This window comes from Ruditapes philippinarum, unplaced genomic scaffold (assembly GCF_026571515.1).
Source record: "Ruditapes philippinarum isolate M1 unplaced genomic scaffold, ASM2657151v2 ctg4625_1_1_1_1, whole genome shotgun sequence".
NCBI classification, from domain to species: domain Eukaryota; kingdom Metazoa; phylum Mollusca; class Bivalvia; order Venerida; family Veneridae; genus Ruditapes; species Ruditapes philippinarum.
In genome coordinates this window covers 60,463-85,517 of record NW_026854903.1, presented here as the reverse complement: position 1 = coordinate 85,517, position 25,055 = coordinate 60,463, and the positions used below count along the sequence as shown (strand labels likewise).

The 25,055-nt window shown below is 32.4% G+C and overlaps 1 protein-coding gene across 1 annotated transcript; it reads left to right on the top strand.

Moving 5' to 3' along the window:
• Nucleotides 1-30: 30 nt before the first annotated feature.
• On the top strand, nucleotides 31-24,295 carry LOC132741479 (UDP-N-acetylglucosamine--dolichyl-phosphate N-acetylglucosaminephosphotransferase-like). Its single transcript, XM_060729647.1, has 8 exons — nucleotides 31-332; nucleotides 2,424-2,544; nucleotides 4,281-4,494; nucleotides 14,331-14,477; nucleotides 16,354-16,438; nucleotides 17,831-18,019; nucleotides 18,596-18,839; nucleotides 24,100-24,295. Exons 1-8 carry the CDS (start codon nucleotides 175-177, stop codon nucleotides 24,163-24,165), a joined length of 1,224 nt encoding a protein of 407 aa, XP_060585630.1. The 5' UTR covers nucleotides 31-174; the 3' UTR covers nucleotides 24,166-24,295.
• Nucleotides 24,296-25,055: the final 760 nt, after the last annotated feature.

Below are 25,055 nucleotides of genomic sequence, written 5' to 3'. Positions count from 1 at the left end.
ACTTTTTACCAATCAAAATCAATCCGCCAAAACCTTCGACCAATGAAAATTGGACACAGTCTGTTAAATCGCAATTTTGCGCCAATTTACATCACTTCCGGTATAAACTCTCGCGATAACTAACATGGTGGTCAACGTTGACATTTTGCAGTGAATTGTTAATAATTTTGCAAAATGGAGCTCTCTGATACCTCCCTTCATTTACTTATCAATGCAGGAATGTCCTTTATAGGCTTCCTTTTATGTCTGAACATTATTCCAAAATTTAGAGATATGTTCATCCGTGCAAATTTGTATGGAGTTGATATGAGCAAAAAATCTAAACTGAAAGTGTAAGTGACATTGGTTAATCATGTGTATTTTGATATTTTACTTGCAGTTACATTATGTTCCAAAAAAACAACAACTTTGCAAGTTAAAATTGCACATACAAACAAAAAATTGCCCCATTTGAGAATATTTTCTTGCCAAATAGACGTTATGTCAATATGTGCTTGCATGCTGTGTTCTGGGGCCGGCAGCTGTGTTAACGAATCCGGGTCAGCTCGGCCCTAAAACGTACTCGGCCCTCGAGTCAGCTCGGCCCTATTCCAACTCGGCACGGGTCAACTCGGCCCACTTTTCAATCATTAATATTTAGGTTTGTGTTATCAGTTTCAGAACTAGCAGCAGACAGGCTTTTCTTATCAGTAGAATTGCGAGTAAAGATAACCGATTGCGTATCTCACTGTATTTCTGACTCATGGTAGGTTTAACCGTATATTTAAATACCTTCAGTGTCGAACAATGTGTTGAAATATATACTTAGAGGAAGCTAAGATTCCCAGCTTTTAATTGGTGTAACAAATTTTAGAAGTACAATGTATAATGATATAGATCTAATATAATAAGATATTTCTTATTATTCATTTACATTAACAACATGCAAAGCAAAGTTAATACGTCATATATATTTTTGTAAAGTGGGCCGAGTTGACCCGTGCCGAGTTGGTATAGGGCCGGGTTGACTCTTTTCTGTGTTAACACGCAGGTATCCTGACTTTTACATGGTGCCCAGTACATATCAATGATACAACTGGTGGTTGGGTTGGTAGATTTCACTCCGTACACAGCAATAATTGAATTTACCAGAGCACAGTTCAGCCATTAATGTTCCTGTGCAGGCTGTAAAGCAGTTAACCAGTACCAGTTGCCTTTCACTTTCGCAAGGAACTGAATCTTCTGTACATACCATAGCAGTGGAACAGTACGAAAGACCATAGAAAAGATTTCACTATCAATCACAACAAAAGTGACCTGCACTGTCCGGGAATCAAATCTGGGTCACACGATTGTCTAAAATACCATTAGTATTGGTAGTGGAGGAAATGAGGATCTAACCTGCAACTTCTGGATAACCAGACCAGCACATTACCACTGGACCACAGATTCCCTTCTATTAACAAAGCTGGTCAAAATGCCTGATCTGGCTAACAACTTTAAAACTTATAAAAATTACATTTTTTGTCCAAAAAATGTTTCTTTCAAAAGCATAAATTAGGGATGTTACAAATTTTAAAAAAAGTTAAATTGTGAGGTGCTTTCTATTTTGTAACAATTATTCAACATTTTCCTGTTTTTATAACACATGATATCAATGGGTGGCCATGATTTGTTTCCCTTAGAATTTTCACAGTGCTTTTTTGATAAACCATATTTTCTAATGATCCAATATTTTTAAATAAATATCCAAACGTTTTCTTTCTTTTCATTTCTTGAGACTGTGTGACATACATGTACTAACAGTGTTGACTCTAGGACAGGAACAAATTTAGGGCACCCAACAATAAGTCAATAACAAAATATTTACAGATCTATAATGCAAGACTTACGTGTAAAACAAATCAGATCCAAAGGCAATGGCTTACTAATGCTCTAAACTTTTGCACCAGGCAGTACGTCAGCATTCAGAAAAAAATTGTATAATCTGAATTCATTCTATATAAAAGCAATGAAAACTGTTAAATTCGGGGTTTTCAAATCTTATGATATTTTCACTTTTCACCCATGAAATTGTGTTTTTAAATACATCAGCATACCAAAATTACTTGTAAAAACATTCATTTATCCAAATGTGTGTTTCAGAAACAGAATTTTAAATTCACAAATATGTATATTGACATACTAGATTGGAGCAAAAAAAAGCTCTTGAACTCCTTTTTGTTTAAACCTTTGTAATACAAAATAAATTTTATAGACTTCAAATATTATGTGTCTTTAAAGTTTTAAGAAATTGTGCATGTACATGAATGGGAAGTGTGTCAAAAGTTGTGTAGATAATAATATCAGTTATTTGTATATGATTATATGTAATTATGTTCTTATAAATGTAATGTCTCTGCAACAAAAACACATAGTAAAGAATATAATGCTTTCATTTACAGACCAGAGGCAGCAGGTGTGATATGTGGTGCAGTATTTCTAGTTATCATGTTCCTGTTTATACCGGTACCATTCTATAGACATCTAGCTGATCCAGCTAATAAAAACTTCCCCCATCATGAGGTAAGCTGAAAAATAATGGAGAATAGCATGCTTTAAATGTGTAAACTGTTTTTAGCTCGACTATACGAAGTATATGGAGAGCTGTCCTACTCGCCCCGGCGTCGGCGTCCGCGTCCGTCCAGATTTTAGATTAAAGTTTTGGTGCAGTAAAATATTTTTCACTATAACTTTGTCATTTCTTAAGGTATCAACTTCAAACTTCAAATATATGTTCCTTATCATCAACCACATCTTATGTGACAAGGTTCATAACTCTAGCACCAATATTTTCAGATTTATCTCCCCTTGAACTTAGAATTTTCCTTAAAAAATACTATTTTTTACTGTTACTTCTTTATTTCTTAAGGGATCAACCTCATACTTCAAATATATGTACCTTATCAACATTCTCATCTTATGGGACAAGGTTCATAACTCTAGCACCAATATTTTTAGATTTATCTCCCCTTGAACTTAGAATTTTCCTCAAAAAATACTATTTCTTACTGTTTCTTCTTTATTTCTTAAGGGATCAACCTCATACTTCAAATATATTTACGTTATCATCATCCCCATCTTTTGTTACAAGGTTCATAACTCTAGCACCAATATTTTTAGATTTATCTTCCTTTCAACTTAGAATTTTCCATAAAAAATATTATCTTTTACTGTTACTTATTTATTTCTAACGGGATCAACTTCATACTTCAAATATATTTACGTTATCATCATCCACATCTTATGTGACAAGGTTTATAACTCTAGCACCAGTATTGCAAGAATTATCTCTCCATAAACTTAGATTTTTTACTAGAAAATTGTTTTATTTCTTATTATAACTTTTTTATTTTCAAAGGTATCTACGTCAAACTTAAAATACTTATTCCTTATCATCAATTACATATTACGTGACAATGTTCATAATTCTTGAAGAATATTAACAGATTTATCTCTGTTTGAACTTAGGATTTTCTTTAAGAAATATAATAACTTCTTCACTTTTAAAGGTATCTACTTCAAACTTCAAATATATATATATTTCTTATTATACACATGTTGTGTGACAAGGTTCATAACTCTACTCTAGCGTGACTATTTCTAGAATTATTCCCCTTGATCTTTGAATTTATTTTTATTTACTTTAACTTAATACATTATAATACCTAATTGATTTTTCTTTCATAGTTTTGTCCTCCTTACTGCGTCCAGTATTTTATTAGTCCAGCTTCGCTGTCTCCTGTGACAGCTCTTGTTTGTGATCCACTCTTCAGGTATTGTTATCGTATATTTTATATGCCTACCTATAAAATGACCGCTAGAAAAACTGACATTCCCAAAGTCTGGATGGTATTTTTCTTCTCAATTTAGTCAAGAAAAATAACCTCTTGATTGCCATTTTTTGAAGTTTCATTTCAATATGTACATTTTTGTACTTACAAATAGTGCTAGAAACAGGTCAGTGGTTGAAGGGGGTCATTGGTCAGTTCAACTTTTGATAGTATGAGATTATCAGAGAATGACCAGTGTCTACCATGATTAATTTTAATAATCATTGATTCATTGCCTTTTATTTGTTTCAAGTTTTACATTTATAGATGTACGCTTTTCAAGTTAAGATGCATTTAATGTCAATAATATTACGCAATAAGTTTTACAATAATATTACGTAGTAAGTATGACTTTCAAGTAAAGAAGATGTTCAATATCAAGAATATCACACAATAAGTTTTATGTTATATATTTTATATTATTTACAGTATATAGAATACATAGCTGCTCTACTGTCAATATGCTGTATGATATTTCTTGGCTTTGCTGACGATGTTCTAGCGCTCAAGTGGCGTCATAAACTCTGGTTACCAACTATTGCTTCTCTACCACTATTGATGGTGTATTTTGTCAACTTTAACTCGACTACCATTATTGTTCCACTGCCTTTCAGACCATTCCTTGGCTACGATACAGACTTAGGTATGTTTGTTTGATTAATTAATTAATATGGTATTGGTAACTATGTAATAAAAAGTTAAAATTGTTATGCCATAAAAATAATCAGTGATTTTCCTACTTATGTAACAGACTCCATAAAAAGGCTCTTCCCAATTCAAATTTCATTAAAATCATGCGGTTATCCCAAAAATCTGAACCTAAACCAGCTTTTTCACTTCCCAAATCAGCAATTTTAGCGATAATTTTCCCAAAATCAAGAGGCTTAGGCCTCTTCCCAATTAAGTGGGAAAAATCACTGATAATTAATTAAATCATTTTGTTGCTCCAAGAGAAAACTGTTGTTTAGCAATATAATGCAATAATGTGATACAAAAATTGTGAAATGTAAAATTATGTAGAACCAATGTTAAGTTAACTTTAGTCTATTTAACGCATATGCTCACAGAATTGAGCTTGTAAGATTATTTGATCCTTGTATGACTACATGCTGTGTATTCATATAAAATTTTGGTTCACCAGGTATACAAACAGTTATTCTTCTATTGCCATGTAAAAATGCATAAACAATTCGCTAGTTGTATATACAATGTATTTTGCTACTAGTGACATTACAAAAGATGTGTTGTCATTATAACGTTACACATGTTGTGTATTGTACATTGTGTACTTACAATATACACACCTATTTTGCTGTATGACACGTAATGTATATATTTGAACCATAAAATTATGTTGTTGACTGGTGGCTTAAACCACTAATAAACTTAAAACTTGTGACATTTTCAAAGTCTTATTCACAATTATGAATCTATAGATCTTTTTATTATAATGTCACTTGTAAATAAGGTAAATAGATTAAAATTAAATAAGGTTATCATAAATAAACATCACAATGTTCTTAATTGATATATGTAAAGTTTATAAAATTCATGTGTGGGGTTTTTTCCACTCTATAAAATTTTGAGTTGTCGGGTTTTGACATGTGGGGTTTTGTCCTACATTCCGAATTTCGATTATCTTATATTGATATTGCTAAAGTTTTAAAAATCTGTTGCCAACATAATTCTTGTTGACTTTACATATATCAATAATATATACAGCAATAGTAAATTGTTTTATTATAATTTATTGAACTTCTTATTAAATTATTGAGGTAACAATGTTTCAGATGATGAATATTATAAAAAAAAAAATTGATCTACTATTTAACAAAAAAATGAGATATAAAGACAAAAAAAATATATTGGTTATTATGTAAAAAAAATAAAATTGAAATTGTTTTTCCAGGAAGTGTCAAATTACAATTATAGCTTGTGATACATTTGAGTGTGTGTGTGTGTTGAGTTTATTTACCCTCGCCACCGGTTAAAAACCATATGGGCGAGCATATGCTTCATTTATCAAAGGGAAAACACTTTATTTAGTTAATATCTGCATATGTGACTAGTGAGTACAATATTTCCTGCCCCAACAATGCAAAATAATTGCACTGAATGGGGCCGGAAAACGGTGGGATTACATCCCACACTAAGATTAAAAAGCTGTATTTAAAATTTAAACTTAAATTAAAAAGGGGGGAAGACGCTTATACGCGGACGTCTTCTATATAGGGAACAAAAAAAAAAACCCCTAATAATTATGTTTAATGATAGCTTCATTTATTGCAAATCATATTTATAATGTTAAAACAAGTATTAAAAGGGGGGAAGACGCTTATACGCGTACGCCTTCTATAACAGACCAACACAGTTAGATTTGTAGATCTTAGTTTTCTATAAACTTTATTTAACACATGAGAAGGTTTATAAATATAAACCTTAGCAACACGCCCGAGAACATAGTTTTTTACAATTGGCCATCATTTAATAATTTACTTTTCGTAGGGAGAACAGTGCAGAAACGATTTTGACAGATAGCGCCGAACCACGTTTAGTAGGTAAATTTTGATTGGCCGAAAAATGGTGTGATTTGTATGGCTAATTAGGGATAAGATATGATTGGTTGATAGTAAACAGATTTCATTGGCGCATTTACTATCCGATTTTGGAGCTTAGCTCGAAGAATTTTGTGATCTAGACCACGTGGTCTCTGTATTGACATTTCTGAACCGTCTCCCATATAGTGCTAAAAATAGTAACAACGGTGTCTGTTGGAGACCAACCACGACACGGCTGTTTAAATATTTAAAAACAAGGAGGGGAATAGTACTGATACAATTGGTACATGATCTTATAAGAATAACAATGATATTCAGTAATTATATTGTTATTCTAGACTCTCTATAGACCTATACAAAAAGAATATAGAGAGATAGAAAAATTATACCCTAAAATGGCTATTAATAACTTGCTTAGTTACCTACAATGTGATGAGTACTGCCTTTTAGAGAAGAAAAAAGCTGCCTCATACTTGTTCTACTCAATGAATTAACGTATGCTCCATTTTTGTCATTGAGTAGATCACAGTATAAACTGTTTTATAAAATATTTGTTTATATGGGTACAATCTGATATGGAGTCTTTGCTAACATTAAGGTTGTCTTTAAGAAAAAAGAACAGCATTGTAGTCCATAGGGACTTGTTATGCTTGTTTTGAAATAGAATAGGACATCCTTAATGTGATGAAGTCCTCTTATTAACATATAAAAGAAGACTTCATACTTGATTGAGCCCTATATAGCCTTTGCTCCATATTATTGAATAGGGCTCAATTTTAACATATAGTATGTTATAGATTGTACCCTATATAAGAAAGAATAAAAATTAAGAAGATATATTATATATTATATATTTACAAACAGACCAGCTGTTTATTATTTACAAGGGATAAAAATATAGATAAGAGGTATAAAATGGAGACTTTATGTGACATTGTAGGTATCATGTAGCCACAACCCAATTTTGTTTGATCATGTACCAGGGACAATAAAAATAAGTGATAGTGTACAGTCAGTATTTAAGAAATATGTATTAAAATGTATTAAAAATGTAAATAAATAAGCAATATATAGTTGTCTCACCGTTTAACGGCCACTTTTTAGGACCACTTTTAAAATTTAATTACATGTAATAAAAGAAACAATAGATTATTTACAATAAAAAGTGTCTGACCTGTACACTATTACAACTTTTAAAAAATTTATATTTAATGGAGCTCATAGCTATTATCACAAGAATAGAACAAAATAAAACAATAAAGTAATGATGGCAACACCCATTGGCAGGTAATTGGAAAATTTATACACCTATATGGATATACCATATTCTACATTAATAAAACTGGCTCTCTTGGATCCAAATGATAATTAGTTGAAAATAGAACAATACCAATTAAAGCTATTCATGGAGGAAATATGTACCCAAGGAAGGACATACCACAAATTACCTTAAAATAGTACCATTAAAATAGGTATTAATCTAGTACCAAATTACCAACATACTTATGTGTATTTATACTATATGGAAACAGTTGAATATTTAATTAGGACAGCATTGGGTCAAGTTTCCCTGAGGTACGGCCTGTCCACACGCTCAGTTCAGCCCGCCCCATATCTGTCCCCATCAAAATCTAATTGAAATATTTTATTTTACATTTAAATTCTACTCTGGCACCCAGGTTGGTAAAAGATGTAAACAGATTTCAGTATTTTCATGTACAATGTTGGTTTCCCCTCTGACAGGTTATATTTTTTATGTTTCTATGTATATAATTTCATTTATTACAGTAATTGGGGACACTTTGCCATTTATTTCTTTAAAATTCATTTGTATTACATTTCATATGTTCCTTAATAGTTGAACTAAGTATGATTATAGAGTAAAACCAATAATAACCCAAAAATTCAAGTATTGGGAGGACAACTCCTACTTGTACCAGAAATTTACCTTTTCTAGCTATAATTCTTATTTTCCTCCTATCCTATTCTCAAATATTATCTTAAACTTGTTAAAATTACATATTTATATCCTATATAGATCATATTATAACCATTTGATCTTATTATGGCCATTATTAATTATATCAAGCAGCAAATTGAGAAAATATACTTCATTAATCCAAGTTTGAGTTGCTTCCCTTGTACTATTATCTGAAATTTAGTGATTTAAGTATTAAGTTTATGTGTCATAGGTAATTGGCCATATCTTCTTTAAAATTTAATGGATTTTGATGGAATTTTCTTTATTATCTCATTAAAAGATTGCTCTTAATTATTATAGTGATGTGGCATTTGTAAATAGAGAACTTTACTTTTTGGGGGAGTTTAAGTTGGTGAAATTTTATTGTTTATTGTTAAATTGACTATTTACCACATATTAAATATGCTGTATAGGGAAACAACCATAACTTTTTTAATAAACCACATACAATAATGAAAATTCTTTTAATTAGACACTTAATGGTGTTAGTTAATTATAATTAATTAATAGTTTGAATATTTCAATTGTATTTGGGTTTAATTTTTGGTTTTACTGGGTCATATTATGTCAATAAATAGAGATTTCACTGATTATCCTAAATATCTCTATTATGACTAATATACTGTCATAGATGCTAATTAAGCATTTTTTTTCTAAACTAGCTTATAATCAAGTTTAAATCTAATGGTTTGAGTTACCAATTAGCCATTAGTAGAAATTGGATACTTATTTAATATATTTGATGTTATCAAAACTATAAATTCATAACAAAGACCGGTATCGGGGGACTGAGTATGCAAACTGGGTCCCATTAACACCTAATAATAAATTAAATTGATTTATACAAATAATGCAGTCTTTATATTATTGTCAGAGGGGATGGAAGGTGGGATTTTACATTAAAGGCCAATCATGACTTCATATGTGAATATGACTGCTGGGATCAAGGTCACAGTTGTATTTGAATAAAAATTAACATTAAAGGCCCATCACTACTATAATTAGTGATATGGGTTATTATTTGTTTAAATTTTGTCTGTTAGACAACAGTTAAGAATGAATAACTCTAAAGCTTTAAAAATATGTACTGAATATTTCTTTGGTGGGTTTAGAATATTTTGTGTGCTATATCCCAAACCTACAGCACCAAGTGCCGACTGCAGTTCATATCTATGGTCCCTGAACTGGTCGCACTCATGCAATAGGTGGGATATATTATATCTCACTCCACATTGGGCACAATTGGGGCTCATTTTCTTGATATATTGACCAGAATCCCCTGGTAATAGGGTTGTGCCCAACCTCAGTCTTGTTATGGCCCTATCTATTTTTAAAATATTTGAATATTGAACTGGGCGACTGAGCCCCACTGAGCTATTTATATGTTTCCTCTGATCCTGGCATGAATTGGACTCAGTTTGCCACAAATGAACTATATATTTTTTTATTTTGGAATATATCTCAGTGGGGGAGAGTGAGATTGATTCAGTGACATTGTTGAGGTTTAAGCCCATTTTGGCCGCCCTGTCTGCCTGTTCATTGCCTGAGATCCCTATATGTGCTGGACACCAAACTATGGTAACCTGTTTTCCTACATTTAGGACTTTATTATATAATAGAATTATTTCATTTAATAAATCTGGTCTCGACTGACTGTTGTTGGATTTCAGTGAGATCAGTGAAGAAAGTGAATCCGAGAAAATGACAGCTTTTGTTATATCACTGTCCTGAATCCAGCACATAGCATTTCTAATAGCAAGGAGCTCGGCGGTATAGATGGATGTATTATTAGTTAACCTATCAATTTTTTCATATTGTATGGAAGGTATTACTACAGCCGAGGCAACCCTGCCAGAGTCCGGGTCTTTTGATCCATCTGTATAAATATGTGTTTGACCTATATATTTGTTAATTAATATTTTTGTTTCTGTATTTGCGAGATGCGGCAAATCAGATTTGTTCACTTTTTCTTGTAACGTAATGTCGACCTCAGGCAAGGTTAGGGTCCACGGCGGAACCTCCATGGGCCGCTTCTCAACAATGCTTGAATCCTTAATACCACAGTCCTCCGCTAGGTCCTGCGTTGCAGCACCAAAGGGGAGGACTGGGTCTTTAAACCTATTTAGTGTATAGTGGCCTTTTCCCAGCAGTCCACGGACCGGGTTGTCTGCCGCAGAGGCTCGAACCCGGGTATAATATTTTAATGTTTGTGATTTCCTCCTTATTGATAGAGGTACTATACCGGCCTCCACCTCCAGGTCCCTTGCTGGTGTGGGGTGAAGGGCCCCCAGGGCCAATCTGAGGGCAGTGTTTTGTACGGTATCGAGTTTATTTAAATGTGTTTTCTTAGCACAAGAATAGATCTGAGCACCATAATCTATCTTTGAACGTATTAAGGATTTATATAGGAGTAATAGGCTATTCTTATCAGTCCCAAAATCAGTGCCTTTTAACATCCTCATGACATTTAAATCCTTTTTACATCTGTTGACCAAATCATTGATATGCGGCCCGAATGTTAATTTGTCATCTAAAAGTAAACCTAGAAATCGGACCGTTTTAACAAATTTAATGGGTGTACCACCTAAAGATACGTTCAAATTGTGCTTTTTTTGATTACCAAATACAATACCCACAGTTTTAGTTTCAGATATTTTAAAGCCCCATTTTTGTGCCCATCCCCATAGTGAGTCCATGCCAGCTTGTGCATCCTTGGCTAGCTTAACCAAATTGGACCCAGATTTCCAGGTGCTGGAATCATCAGCAAACTGGCTAATGACCATACCAGATCCTGAGAGAGATTCTGGTAAGCCGTTAATAATAATAGAAAATAATAACGGCGAGAGGATCGAGCCCTGGGGTGTACCACGCTCCACTGGCTCTGTATCAGACATTGAACCCTCAACTCGAACCGATATTTTCCTGCCCTCTAGAAAAGACCTTAAATACTGGAAGCAGGCACCTGTCACACCATGTTCTTTTAACTTGTATAAAATACCGAAGTGCCATGTAAGATCAAAAGCTGCTGTCAGGTCTAAAAAGATAGCTAGCACTGATTGTGATCTGTTTTTTGCTAGGATCACGTCGTGTTGCAGTCGAGCAAGCTGGTCTAAAGTGCTCCTACCCTTTCTGAATCCAGACTGAAAGGGGTTAATAATGTTTTTTGATTCCAGCAGATATTCTAAACGGGCCTTAACCATTCCCTCAAGCAATTTTCCTGAGTGAGATGTAAGGCTAATAGGTCTATAAGATTTTGGTTCTGTTTTGTCTTTGCCATTTTTGTATATAGGTATGACACATGCCTCCTTCCAAGCATTGGGGTAAATCCCCTCAACCCACACCTTATTGTACAACCTGAGCCAGATGTCCAGCACCCCCCTTGGCAGGTGCTTGAACATCTGGTAGGTTATTCCATCCTTTCCCGCGGCGGAATCACGCCTTTTATTCAAACATGACCAAAATTCCGTGATAGTAAGAGGTAAATTTAAAGGCGTGTCATTTTCCCCCGGCTCATATATATTTTTGTTTTGTGACTCAAACTCTGCCTGGTATCTTAAGGTGTCTGGTAACATGTTTGAGTCACTGGAGACCTGTTTGTAGTGCTTTACTAGAAATTGAGCCTTTTCAAAGGGAGTTTTAGCATAATTTTGATTTAATTTTAATAATGGTACAGGATTTGTAGCAGAGCCTTTAATTCTTTTAATTTTCTGCCAAAACATTTTTGCACTACATTTCTGAGTGGACACTGACTCACAAAACTCTGACCAGTTTTCTTTTTTAGCCTGTAATATAGTATGTTTACAGTTAGATAGATTTGATAATTGATATTGTTAGGTAATTGACCAATAATTGTTATATACTGGCCTGTCACCAGAAATAAGACGGCAGGGGTATACACACCACATTGTGTTTATTTCTTACATGATACATCTGGTTTTATCTTTTAATTATCAGCGGGAGATGATTTAACAAAAAAAGTCTAAATTAACAATGTATGTGTTGGGGGAGGTGGGGGGTATTATTTCTATATTTCCAGTGAAGTCATGTGCTACAATCTAGCAATGACTCCTTGCTGATTTACACAAAGATAATAAAAATTAATACATCAGATAAGGGTGAGATGGAAAAAAAAAATTTGCAGACAAAATCCTGATTGTTCAGTAAATGTGTAAAATTAGAAAGTCTTATTTTCAGAATGACAACTAAGTACTGAGTGGCAGCATCCGTGGCCGAGTGGTTAAGGTCGTTGACTTCAAACCACTTGCCCCTCACTGCTGTGGGTTTGAATCCCTACAGGAGCTTTGAATTCTTTCATGTGAGGAAGCTATCCAGCTAGCTTACAGAACGTCGGTGGTTCTACTCAGGTGCCCGTTCGTGCCTGAAATAATGCTTGGAAGGGCACTTGAGGTCTTCCTCCACCAGTAAAGCTATTATAATACATGTAGAATATATAGGTAGATCTATATGTTGTATATATAGGGTTTTTGAAAACTTTCAACATCTGAAAGAGTGTTGTGTATTGACTTTATCAGCAACAGGTCTCCTCCTAATTAAGGATTTTCGATGGAAACGAACATTCCAAAATTTCTATAAAGTTACTGGATATGTATAAACTGGTTGCATATAATGAATTTGTGTTGATTGATACATTTTACTTGGAGATATAGACAAAGAACCTCAGTTGATATTCAAAAAACAATATAATTGTAGTAATATGAGAGCTTTTTGCATACTAATCAAGAGTCTGTAAATTAAGCCTTTTTTACATTTTACCAAAAAACCAAGCTAGGGTTTCTTTGTCAATAAACAAATATTTGTAGTATGTATTTTTCTACTTGGTTTAAGTGACTATAATACTATAGGTAGACATTGACACCTTATTATTAAAAGCTTTAGTCTTAATCTAAATGATCTCCCTTTTACAAAATGCATATTACGTAATTAAGAAGGATGTACAGCTTAAAAAGTTGTTACAGTGTTGAAATGACATTGTGTATAAAGGAGGTGATGAATTACCATTACTTGTAACAGGAAGTATTAAGATGGCAATAATGAGTTTGTATCATGAATTGGAGTTAGACAAATGCTCCCTTCTTTATGTAGAATTTTAATATCCCAATGGTTACTGGTGTAGAAAAAATAAATTTATACATTTTTGTTCAAATATCCTTTATTTTTAAATTGATGTCTTTCATGTTTAATACAGACATGCCTAGGGAGGTCTTCTTCCTCAGGTCTTGGTTAGGGGTTATTTGGGTCAAGGTCAGGTATATCTAAAAAGTTAGTCTAGTCAATGAACTGTTTTATGCCTCAAAAACACATATTTATAAACAAAGATCTTGGCCAATGAATAAATTTTTGGAAACTATTAAAGTCAACTAAAAATAAAAAAAACTTTCGAGAGAAAAAAATGGAAGTACATGATTCAGGGCTACAGATAACATTTTGTGTATATTGGGTAATTACCCCTTATTTTGTGATCTATTGGGTTTTTTCTGTATTTTTTACCCTACCCCCTCTAACCAATTTGGGTTATAAAGTACAAGTTCATGCATTTTACCCAAAATTTTTGACCTTCATTGTAGACATTTGCAGGTTTTGTACGGTAATAAAAAAGCTACTTACTACTTTGCTTTATGGTTTATTGGCCTAGGAGATTTCCAAGTTGCCTTATATAATTTAAAGGTTAAAACAGTCTAAAACAGTATGATCTGCCTGCTGTACGCGTTAAGTAATAATTTTCGTCATTACGCACCAGTTCAAATGTAGTTTGTATAAATAAGAATTCATTTGCTTTTTCTTACCCTTAGTTATTATTTCTATTGGGTTTTTAGACATTTTAATTGGGTAATAACGCAAATACGCATGTTATCTGCAGCCCTGATGATTGTATTCCTTAGGCATAATGGGCCTTTAATTATAATTCTGTATTTATTTCAGGTATATTATATTATGTTTACATGGGGATGTTAGCAGTGTTCTGTACAAATGCTATCAACATTCTAGCTGGTGTAAACGGGCTGGAAGCAGGACAGAGTTTGGTGATTGCAGTATCAGTTCTCATATTTAACTTCATAGAAATCTCAGGTAAATAAGAATATTTGTTTTATCATTGTTTATATTTATACTATATTATCATTAGTAATTAATCAGATTTGTATACAAAGGGCTCAGCATATTTCACACTATCTCTCTCCTTCACACCACCCTAGTTTTCAGCTCATGAGTCTGCACAGTACATGTATGCCCCTCCCTTCCTCGAATCTCAAGTCCCTTTCCCTTGTGCCCTTTTAATTTGTAGGCCTATTTATCTAGCAATTATTTGTTTTCTTTAATTTCCTTGTCGTTAACTATTTAATTTCCTTGTTGTTTACTATTTTATTTCCTTGTCAGTTACTTTTTTTTTTGTGCCCCCACTTTAGTGGCGGCCATTTAGATTTACCCTTGTCCGTCCTTCCTTCCGTTCTCTTTTGTGTTGCACGTAACTCAAAAAGTATTTGACCTATAGTCATGAAACTTCACAGGAATGTTGTTCAGCATATGTAGTTGTGCACCTGGGTATTTTGGTATGGATATTTTTAGTATTTTAAGAGTTATTGCCCTTGACTAAGTAAAATTTTGCAATTTTCAATTTGTGTTGCATGTTACTCAAAAAATATTTGACCTAGAGTCATGAAACTTTACAGGAATGTTGATCAGCATATGTAGTTGTGCACCTGGGTATTTTGGTATGGATATTTTTAGTATTTTAAGAGTTATTGCCCTTGACTAAGTAAAATTTTGCAATTTTCAACTTGTGTTGCATGTTACTCAAAAAGTATTTGACCTAGAGTCATGAAACTTTACAGAAATGTTGATCAGCATGTGTAGTTGTGCACCTGGGTATTTTCGTCTGGATTTATTTAGTATTTTTAGAGTTATTGCCCTTGACTTAGTAAAATTTTGCAATTTTCAACTTTTGTCGCATGTAACTCAAAAAGGATTTGACATAGAGTCATGAAACTTTACAGGAATATTGATCAGCATGTGTAGTTGTGCACCTGGGTATTTTGGTCTGGATATTTTTAGTATTTTTAGAGTTATTGCCATTGACTTAGAAAATGTTTGCAATTTTCAACTTGTGTCGCATGTAACTCAAATAGGATTTGACATAGAGTCATTAAACCTTAGGGGAAGGTTGATCAGCATATTTAGTTTTGCACCTGGGGTTTCGCTTGTGGATTTATCCAGTATTTGTAGAGTTATTTCCCTTGACTTTGTAAAAACTGTTTCATAATGTTGTTATTTGTTTCTTGAGTGCTTGAGTTAGAATCGACCAACTTTACAAAATCAACATCACTAAATTACCAGAATAATGATTCACATCACTGTGAAGCTATGAACCTGGGACTTTGCATGTGGATTTTTTCAGTTTTGTTAGAGTTATTGCCCTTGACTTACAGTAGTATAAATTTGCAATTTTCAACTTGGGGTTTGCTTGTGGATTTATTCAGTATTTGTAAAGTTCTTGCCCTTTACTTAGTAAAAGATTTTTAGTTTTCAAAAAATATTTGACCTAGAGTCATGAGATTGACAGAACAGTGGGGCGGTGGGGGCACCCGTGTCCTATGGACACATTTCTAGTTTAAGTATCATTTATGTGATTATCCTGTCTGTGCTGTGCTTATTTTTGTTTGGGGTCCTCCAGGGCTATTTGTTGCTAGGCCGTTTTGGGGTTGCGTTCATTTAATGCCGCCTTTCCTTGTTGATCATATCTTATGTATAATAGTGAAAATTGTCAGGGTTTTCAAAATAATGGGAGGGGAGTTGTCCAGGTTAGAAAATAAGTAAGGAGATTTGTCAGGGAGGGGAATTGTCCAGATCCCCAAATCACTCAGGCTAAGTTTGATAGAATACTTAAGAACTGTTGATAAATCACAAATAATTAACCTCAAAATTATGTTAGTATAATTTTGTTTTCCAGGTGACTGTTCTGCTGCTCATGTATTTAGTATATATTTTATCTTGCCATATGTTGGAGTGAGTGCTGCGTTATTTTACCATAACTGGTAAGTAGCTTTTTTAACCACTTTTTTACCCTTAACCTGCTATATTTCTATAATGGATCTATCCAGCTTTGAATTTGACACACTCCATTCAAAGTAAAAGGGATTTCAATATAAAAATAAAAAAATTAAGCTGCCAACAGTATATAGCCTGGTCAGATTGTACAGATATGCAGGCTGACCAGGCTCTATACTGGTTGCAATGGCTGGTCACTTGGTTTCCAGCAGGTTATAGGATGACCACTTTAACCACTTGTGTTTGTTGAGACAGAAGTAGTTATTGAACTTAATTAAAGTTTTATCTGCTTGGTGTTCAGATTTATTTTCTTAGTTAGACCATTTTCTATCATTCTAGATTTCAAAACAAAATTCAACAAAAAGTTGTTTTGTATTTATCAGATTTTTCAAACAAAATGGCAAAAGAAGTCCCTTAAAATAAATATGAGTTTTGACTCTGCCCACTTTCATATTTATATTTCATATTTATTTAAAAAAAAAAATGAAATATATTTGACTGATATAGCACCATATTTCATGGGTAAAATTAAATAATAGTTTTCAATTTTTAAATCCACCCTTTTGCCATGTTTACTGATCCACATACTTATACATAATGCAAACTGCATAGAAAATAGTATCCAGTGTTTAAAGCTAGGGGGAGCTAATGTAGCAGATTAAAGAGGTTATATTAGGTCTGTCAAAGCCAAACAGATAAAATTGCCGACATAGTCTGGAAATTTTGGAGAACAAAGATTTAAATGCTGCAGGATTACAGTGATCATTGTGCTGTAAAAGGCATCTTAAACTACAGCTGTCATCGATAAGGACAATATTGATGTATCATTGATATTTTTCTGTCAATCAATAATCAATCACATTCCAAAAAATCAATAATTTTGACTATTTAATTTAATACTAAATAATGTCTAGAAATTATGAAAATTCACCCAAAACATATATGGAAGCAGTTATCTATGTCTTACATTATGCTGTTGTTATACTTGTTATATAGTGGAAATATTTCACAGAAAAAATATGTTCTGGGAAAAAATCATGCAATGGGCTTTTATAAAGAAGGCACTGAACAGAACATGTTTTTAACTGAAGTCATTTAAATAGGTATGTTTAACAAGAGAATGACAGACAAGTAATTATAGGTAATTATCTATATATCGGTTTATCAATGATTATTGATATTTGTCGTCCGATATCGATATATCATCAATATGCTTTACACTGAATCAATGACAGCTCTATCTGTAACTCCTTTTGTGTCTTTTCAAAACAGAAATCCATTTACAGCTGCATTTTGTAATTCCTTTAATACTATTTTACATAGAATAAGAAGAATTTAAGATTACATGTATTTGTATTGGCTTTGACTTTGCTATTCAGGTATCCTTCAAGTGTGTTTGTGGGTGATACATTTTGTTACTTCTCAGGGATGACATTTGCCGTGGTGGCAATCCTCGGACATTTCAGCAAGACAATGTTGCTGTTTTTTATACCACAGGTGGCCAACTTTGTCTACAGTGTACCTCAATTATTTAGATTTGTACCATGCCCTAGGCATAGACTTCCAAAGTAAGTTAATTTTTCATTTTGATAGTCTTTTGTGTGATTACGGTAACTAAGTGAAAATTTATAGTTTTCCTTACTATAAATTTATTATTTTCTACATCAGGAATTTACCAGCAATAAGGCGGGAATCTTATAATCATATTATGAGTTTAGAGCAATCAAACCTTGCCTTAAGCTACTTCAGGATTTGAGCCCATTATTTTCCTGTAAATAGTAAATATTTGCAGCATACCTTTTTAGGTAGTCTAAGCTGGTCTCAAAATGATATCCTGGGACAGTTCTTGTTCAAAATTCTGAGGTCCACATGGAATTTGTAAAAAACACAGTGATGTACTGTAGTTAGTATTTTGTATAAAAGAATCAAAATACATGTACTACTTTTAGATTTCGCTACTTTAATGACAAATAATTTCACATTTCAGGCTTTCTTCACATGTTTACTTAAGCATCTAAAATGCTCTAAAACCATTATTTAAATGTTATGAAACTCATTTTTGCCATTCCAAAAGAGTGCAGGATTTATTCCTTTCCGAGATTTAATAAATGTGCCTTTAATAGAACATGTTTTCTTTGTTTTAGGTATAATGCAAACACTGATAAAGTGGAAATGAGTCGGGCAGTATTTAAAGAGAGTGAATTAAAACCTCTAGGAAAACTCTGTTTTTTCATTTACAAACTGGTTGGAGTTGTCCATATTACAGAAAACAAAGGAACGGAAGGGACATATTATGAGTGCAATAATTTAACTTTAATAAATCTTGTGTTAAAATTCTGTGGTCCTCTTCATGAAAGAACTCTAGTCAGTATTTTGTTGATTATGCAGGTAAGTGAACAAGTTCAACATTATTTGTCTTGTAATGTTAATGCAATGCAAACAAGTTTAAGAATTACAGATGTTGTATTTTTACCTTTTTCTTGAAAAAAAATGATAATGCAGCTCCAAATTGATACGGATATTTTATTATTTCTGTAAAAATACATAAATTTGGATCATACCATTTTATTGGTATTTCTTGTGGTAAAAATTGATCTGTCAATGATAAGTTTAGGTCATTTACTTTCTATAAATGACTATATTTTTTATTTAATGACTATTACACTTACATTTGTAAAGCCTATACAGATCAAGTGGTGACTTTTAGCTTATTTGGTAGTGGAAGACCTCATGCTTCTCTATTTATTATTTTAGAAATTGATTGTTACCAAGGCTCACATATTGACATTTTTTTGTGTGTTAAATGTTTACACGATTGCTAAAAAAATACTAAAACGATACTGTTTAAACAGTAGTACTACTACATGATATAGATAGATAGTTTTATTTCAATCATATTAGGCTTAAAAGCCCACGATGACATGTTAACAGCATAATACTAGACAACGAACAGTGCATATACATATGAAATACATAACATAGCATAATGATAATATCGGAGAAGATCATAACGACAAACTCTTCAAGTATAAATACATTAATGTTGTGTTTAACTTACATATATATGTATAGTATCATTTTATATAAATGTAATCCAAAACATATCTATTTGATGAATCTTTAAAGTTTTAAACCTATGTGAAATTATATACATTCATCAAATAATAGGTTATATACATACATGTACTGAATATATCCACGATTCTTGCCACACTCTAAGACAAGAAACATAGAATATAATTGATGCATATTTAATTCATTTGTAATGATTATAACATAAATATATCGGCCTTACCGAAAAGAAACTGCAAGACTGATAATATGTTATAAATTAACAATCATATTCAACATGACTTATTTTCATTTATATGTTCGTTTTACATATATACGTTTATTTAAGATGAGATATTTCAACAAAATGAGCACATCGCATCCAATGAAATAAATATGCATACTACACAATGTATCTTTAACATTATTCATGTGTCATAGCTCTTTCGCCATAGAGACAAAAGAAAATTTATAAAGTATCAAAAGTAACCCTAGAATATATTCATCTTTTGAAAGCATATATATCACTTAAATTAATATAGTATTCACAGTTTATAGAAAAAAGACATTGTACTTAACAGTATACTTAGACGCTAAATTATATTAATGACTACATGAGATTGTTTCAACTAACGGTATTAACAAAAAATAATTATAACTTTAACAAATAATTAAATGATAGAATTTCTTAGTTTAAAAGCTTTTTCAACAAATATTCCTAGGTTTCTTATCACTTTTTTATTTTCTGAATTTAATAATTCTATAAATTTATACATATTTGGTCTGTTCCAAAACTTCTTGTGAATATAAGAGTTTCTTAATTCTGTATATAATGAGCATTCAATAACGAAATGGTATTCGTCTTCAAGAGTATTGCATAATGAACATTTTCTATCGTTTAAGGGTATTCTGGTTGGTTTAGCCCACCTACCAGCTTCTACTTGTAGTCTATGAGAGGACACTCTCAGACGTGTTAATGACTGAACAAATTTATTTGCAGTAAAACAATCAAGATATGGTTGGTACCTAAAGAAAGAAATATTTCTATAAAACAAAGCTCTACTAGAATTTGATAATCTTGAGTTCCAGTTCTGAATAAATTGGTCATTTAATCTTTGTTTAACTAAGGACAAAAATATCTTATCATCACCTACACCTTGATATAACCATGCGTCAACAAAACCTAGTGAACATAACAAATCTTTTAACATGGAACACCAATTTCGCCTATTTTCATACTGTTCAAAATCATCTTTTAACAAAGAGTAAATAATGAAGACATACTTGTTTCTTCCTAAATGTAATATTTTTAACCAATATTTAATAATATTTAAAAAATGCACAGTTTTAAAGGATACCCGACCTAATTCCCCATAAATAAAGTCATTTTGTGTAGTCTTTTTAACACCTAAAAGTTTTTTACAAAATTGTAAATGCACCCTTTCAATTGATAAATCATTGACAAAACCACACACTTCGCTGCAATAATTTAAAATCGGAGATACGAGTTTATCAAATAATTCTAATTTATGTTTTGGTTGTAAATAGGTAAATTTGTATAAATATTTATTCAGCTTAAATACTGCTTTTTGCGCTTGACCTGCTATAGTATTGTGGGCGGTACTTAATGAACCTCCACTTGTAAAAACAACACCTAAATAACAAAAATTGTTCACAATCTGAATAGACTGTTCATTGTATAAAAATTCTAAATTTCGTGGTAATGTTCCACCTTTTTTAAAAATCATTATTTTTGTTTTAGAGACATTAACCTTCATTTTCCACAGCTCACAATAATTGTATAATAAATCAATACTTTTTTGGAGTTCTTCAGGTGAATTTGCGAATATAACAATATCGTCTGCGTATAATAATAAAAATATTTTAAGCATGTTTACATCTAAGCCAGTCATATTACCATGTATAAAAACATCTTCAAGGTCATTTATGAACATAGAAAATAAGAAAGGAGATAGACATTCTCCTTGTCTTACTCCTAGTAAATATGAGTATTCCTCACTTAACATGTTACAATGCTTAACTCTTGATTTTACAGAATCATAAATGGATTTTACAATATCAAAATTCTTTCCTCGTAAACCTAGTTGTATCAATTTGTACCACAGATTATCTCTAACAATATAATCAAATGCTTTACTAAAATCAACAAATAAAGTATAAAGTTGTTTTCCTTGATTTAAAAAGTGTGACAATAATCCATTTAATACATATATATTATCTACTGTACTCATCTTTGATCTAAACCCTGCTTGTGCTTCTATATAAACATTGTAATTTTCTGCCCAAAACTTTAATCTATTATTAATAATACGAGTGAAAAGTTTACCTAAACAGCTTAAAAGTGTAATACCACGATAATTCTCAACATTATTAATGCTCCCTTTTTATGTAAAGGTATTACATAACCTTCTGACCACCTAACCGGAAAATAAACCAATATCATATATTTTATTAAATAACGAATACAAAACAGGTAATAAAATATCTTACCTTGTACAAAAAATTCGTTCAACAATAAATCAGGCCCGCTTGACCTATTATTCTTGAGCTCCTTTAAAGCTAAACTAATCTCCTCCGTAGTGATGATGGTATTTAATTCATTAAACATTATTTTAAATTCATTATTTTCATAACGCTCTACAAAATGTAAAATATCTTCGTCAGGTGAAAAAAATCTATCATCTGGACTATTTACGGCTTTAAAATATTGGGCAAATGTAGATAACGGTATATTAGAATGATTTACACCAGAAGCTTCTTTTAACATTTTCCAATACAGACGTGCATTATTATATCTTACAGTTAACAGTTTATTTGTTTTTTCTTTATCAAAATTATATCTACATTTACGTAATACAGTTTTATACTCAGACCTGGCTTTTACCATGTTTACTCTATTAAAATCATTCTGGCAATCACGATATTTGTTTAAGCATTTATAAATATATAAAACCTTGTTCAAGATGCCCATTTGATGACTGTCAGATATCACATCTCTTTAATACAAATAAGAATATTGTACAGGGTATAGGGCAAAACAATCAGTGAATCTCCAATACGCTAAAAAGTCAACTTTGACAGAAAATATTAGGTCTCAAGCAATTATTACACGATGATATGTAGGATAATCCTCCCATTTTGGGGGCTGCTGACTATCAGTAGCCAATCAGAGAGTGGCCAATCAGTAGTTCCTACACTAAAGAACATTTTTTAATTGGTCTGAGACAAGCTCAATGGTGTGAAAATTTTTACAAGGGATTATAAGAGTTAAAATTATGCAATATAAGTGTTGTATTTTTGTAAACACAAGTTATATTCTTTGATTAACAAATCACAACACTGTTAGTTTAAAGTCAATGTGCTATAGATTTTTCTGCTTTATGAAGTTTGTAAACTACAATTTTTTTATTGCCAAACAAAATCTTCCTAACCCATTGGGGGCCTTAGCGGGCACCCCAGTAGAACCACCATCCTTTCATGTTCTTGGTAATTTTATAACCTTCAGAGAGGTGAGGGCAAGTGATTCTAAATCCGAGATCTAAACAACTGAGAGTCTTTTTGTGTCGCCTCTACGGAGTAGTGGCGACATATAGGGATTACTTCTCCGTCGTCTGTCTGTCTGTCCGTCCGTCCGTCACAAAACTTGTCCGGACTACTCCTCATAAACTACTGGTGCAATTTCATCCAAACTTTACAGGAATGATCAGTACCAAGTCTAGTTGTGCATATTGTCAGCATTTTCCGGTTCAATGATTTTTGTCAGAGTTATGGCCCTTTAATAATTTTTAATTTTAAAGTTTGTCCGGACTACTTCTCTTATACCACTTATGCAATTTCAATGAAACTTTACAGGATTGATCTGTAGCTCAAGTCCTTGTGCATATTGCACGTGTTTTCAGGTTGAATGATTTTTGGCCGAGTTATGGCCCTTTGATAAAAAGGTGTTTTTTTCTGTGTGTCGCCAGATACACAAAAGCTTGTCCGGACTACTCCTCATAAACTACTGGTGCAATTTTATCCAAACTTTACAGGAATGATCAGTATCAAGTCTAGTTGTGCATATTGTCAGCATTTTCCGGTTCAATGATTTTTGTCACAGTTATGGCCCTTCAATAATTTTTATTTTTAAAGTTTGTCCCGACTACTTCTCTTATACCACTAATGCAATTTCAATGAAACTTTACAGGATTGATCTGTAGCTCAAGTCCTTGTGCATATTGCACGGGTTTTCTGATTGAATGATTTTTGGATGAGTTATGGCCCTTTGATAAAAAGGTGTTTTTTTCTGTGTGTTGCCAGATACGCAAAAGCTTGTCCGGACTACTCCTCATAAACTACTGGTGCAATTTTATCCAAACTTTACAGGAATGATCAGTACCAAGTCTAGTTGTGCACTGTCTGTCTGTCTGTCACAAAATTTGTCCCAACATGAAATTGGCCATCATGAGGCGACACATGTGATTACTGATCGCTCTTGTTACAAGATTGATATAACTTGACACTGAATCAAATAAACAACTTTACATACATGACAGTTATGCCAGTGTACATATTTTCTATCTTCTTCTGTTTTCAGATATTGTGTAGTTTACTTGCATTTATGGTAAGATATCAAGTCGCCAAACTTTTCTACGACGTGTAATGGACAAAGCGGAACATCGAAGAATACTGAACATATTTTGTCTGTGATGAAACTACCCTAGTTTTATTTAACAGTAAATACCACAGTGGTTGATAAATCTATAAATCCAAGTGACAGTGTGTTGCTCAGTACATACAGTTAAACTTCTTCGCTCGAACTCGGATCACTCGAATACCTCCCTTCGCTCGAACTCATCGCCCAGTCCCGGCAAAATTCCTATATAATATATATTGTTCTACCTCGGATCGCTCGAACACCGATCGCTCAAACTCTTGAACCTGATCTCTGGTCCCTTCAACAGAAATATAGTGAAAGTCACACCTTTTCGGTCGAACACAGAAAGACAAATCGACATGTCCTAAATAAATGACAGTCGGCTACACATGTTTTTAACACCTCATGATCGTGACAAAGGTAATTAAGGTTAATTGATACAAAATAAGAGGTGTTGTAACCGATTTGTTTGTTATGATAATATTGTTGATTTGCCGTTTATGGTAACGATAAAAAGAAAATAACTCATGAAATAAATTAAATATGCAATAAAGAATGACGTTTACACGGACGGCTTTAATTGCAACCGTGGTTAATGTAACGTGAATTATAACAGTGCTACCTCTTTATAGAATTATACTTGTACGTGTGTATATTTTAGTAAATGACTACAAAAGATGCTGCTGTAAACATTTTTTTAACTATTTTATTAATTCATTTTTAAAATTAAATTCATCCCATAATAAACATATAGATATATTTTGAACATTGTTCAACAAGTTTGGTCTGATTGCCCAATCGAACTCAACCAATTACAATATGCATGAATATAGATTACCACAGTGTACCATTATTAATTAATTGAAAATACTGGGATAATAATTCTGAATATGACA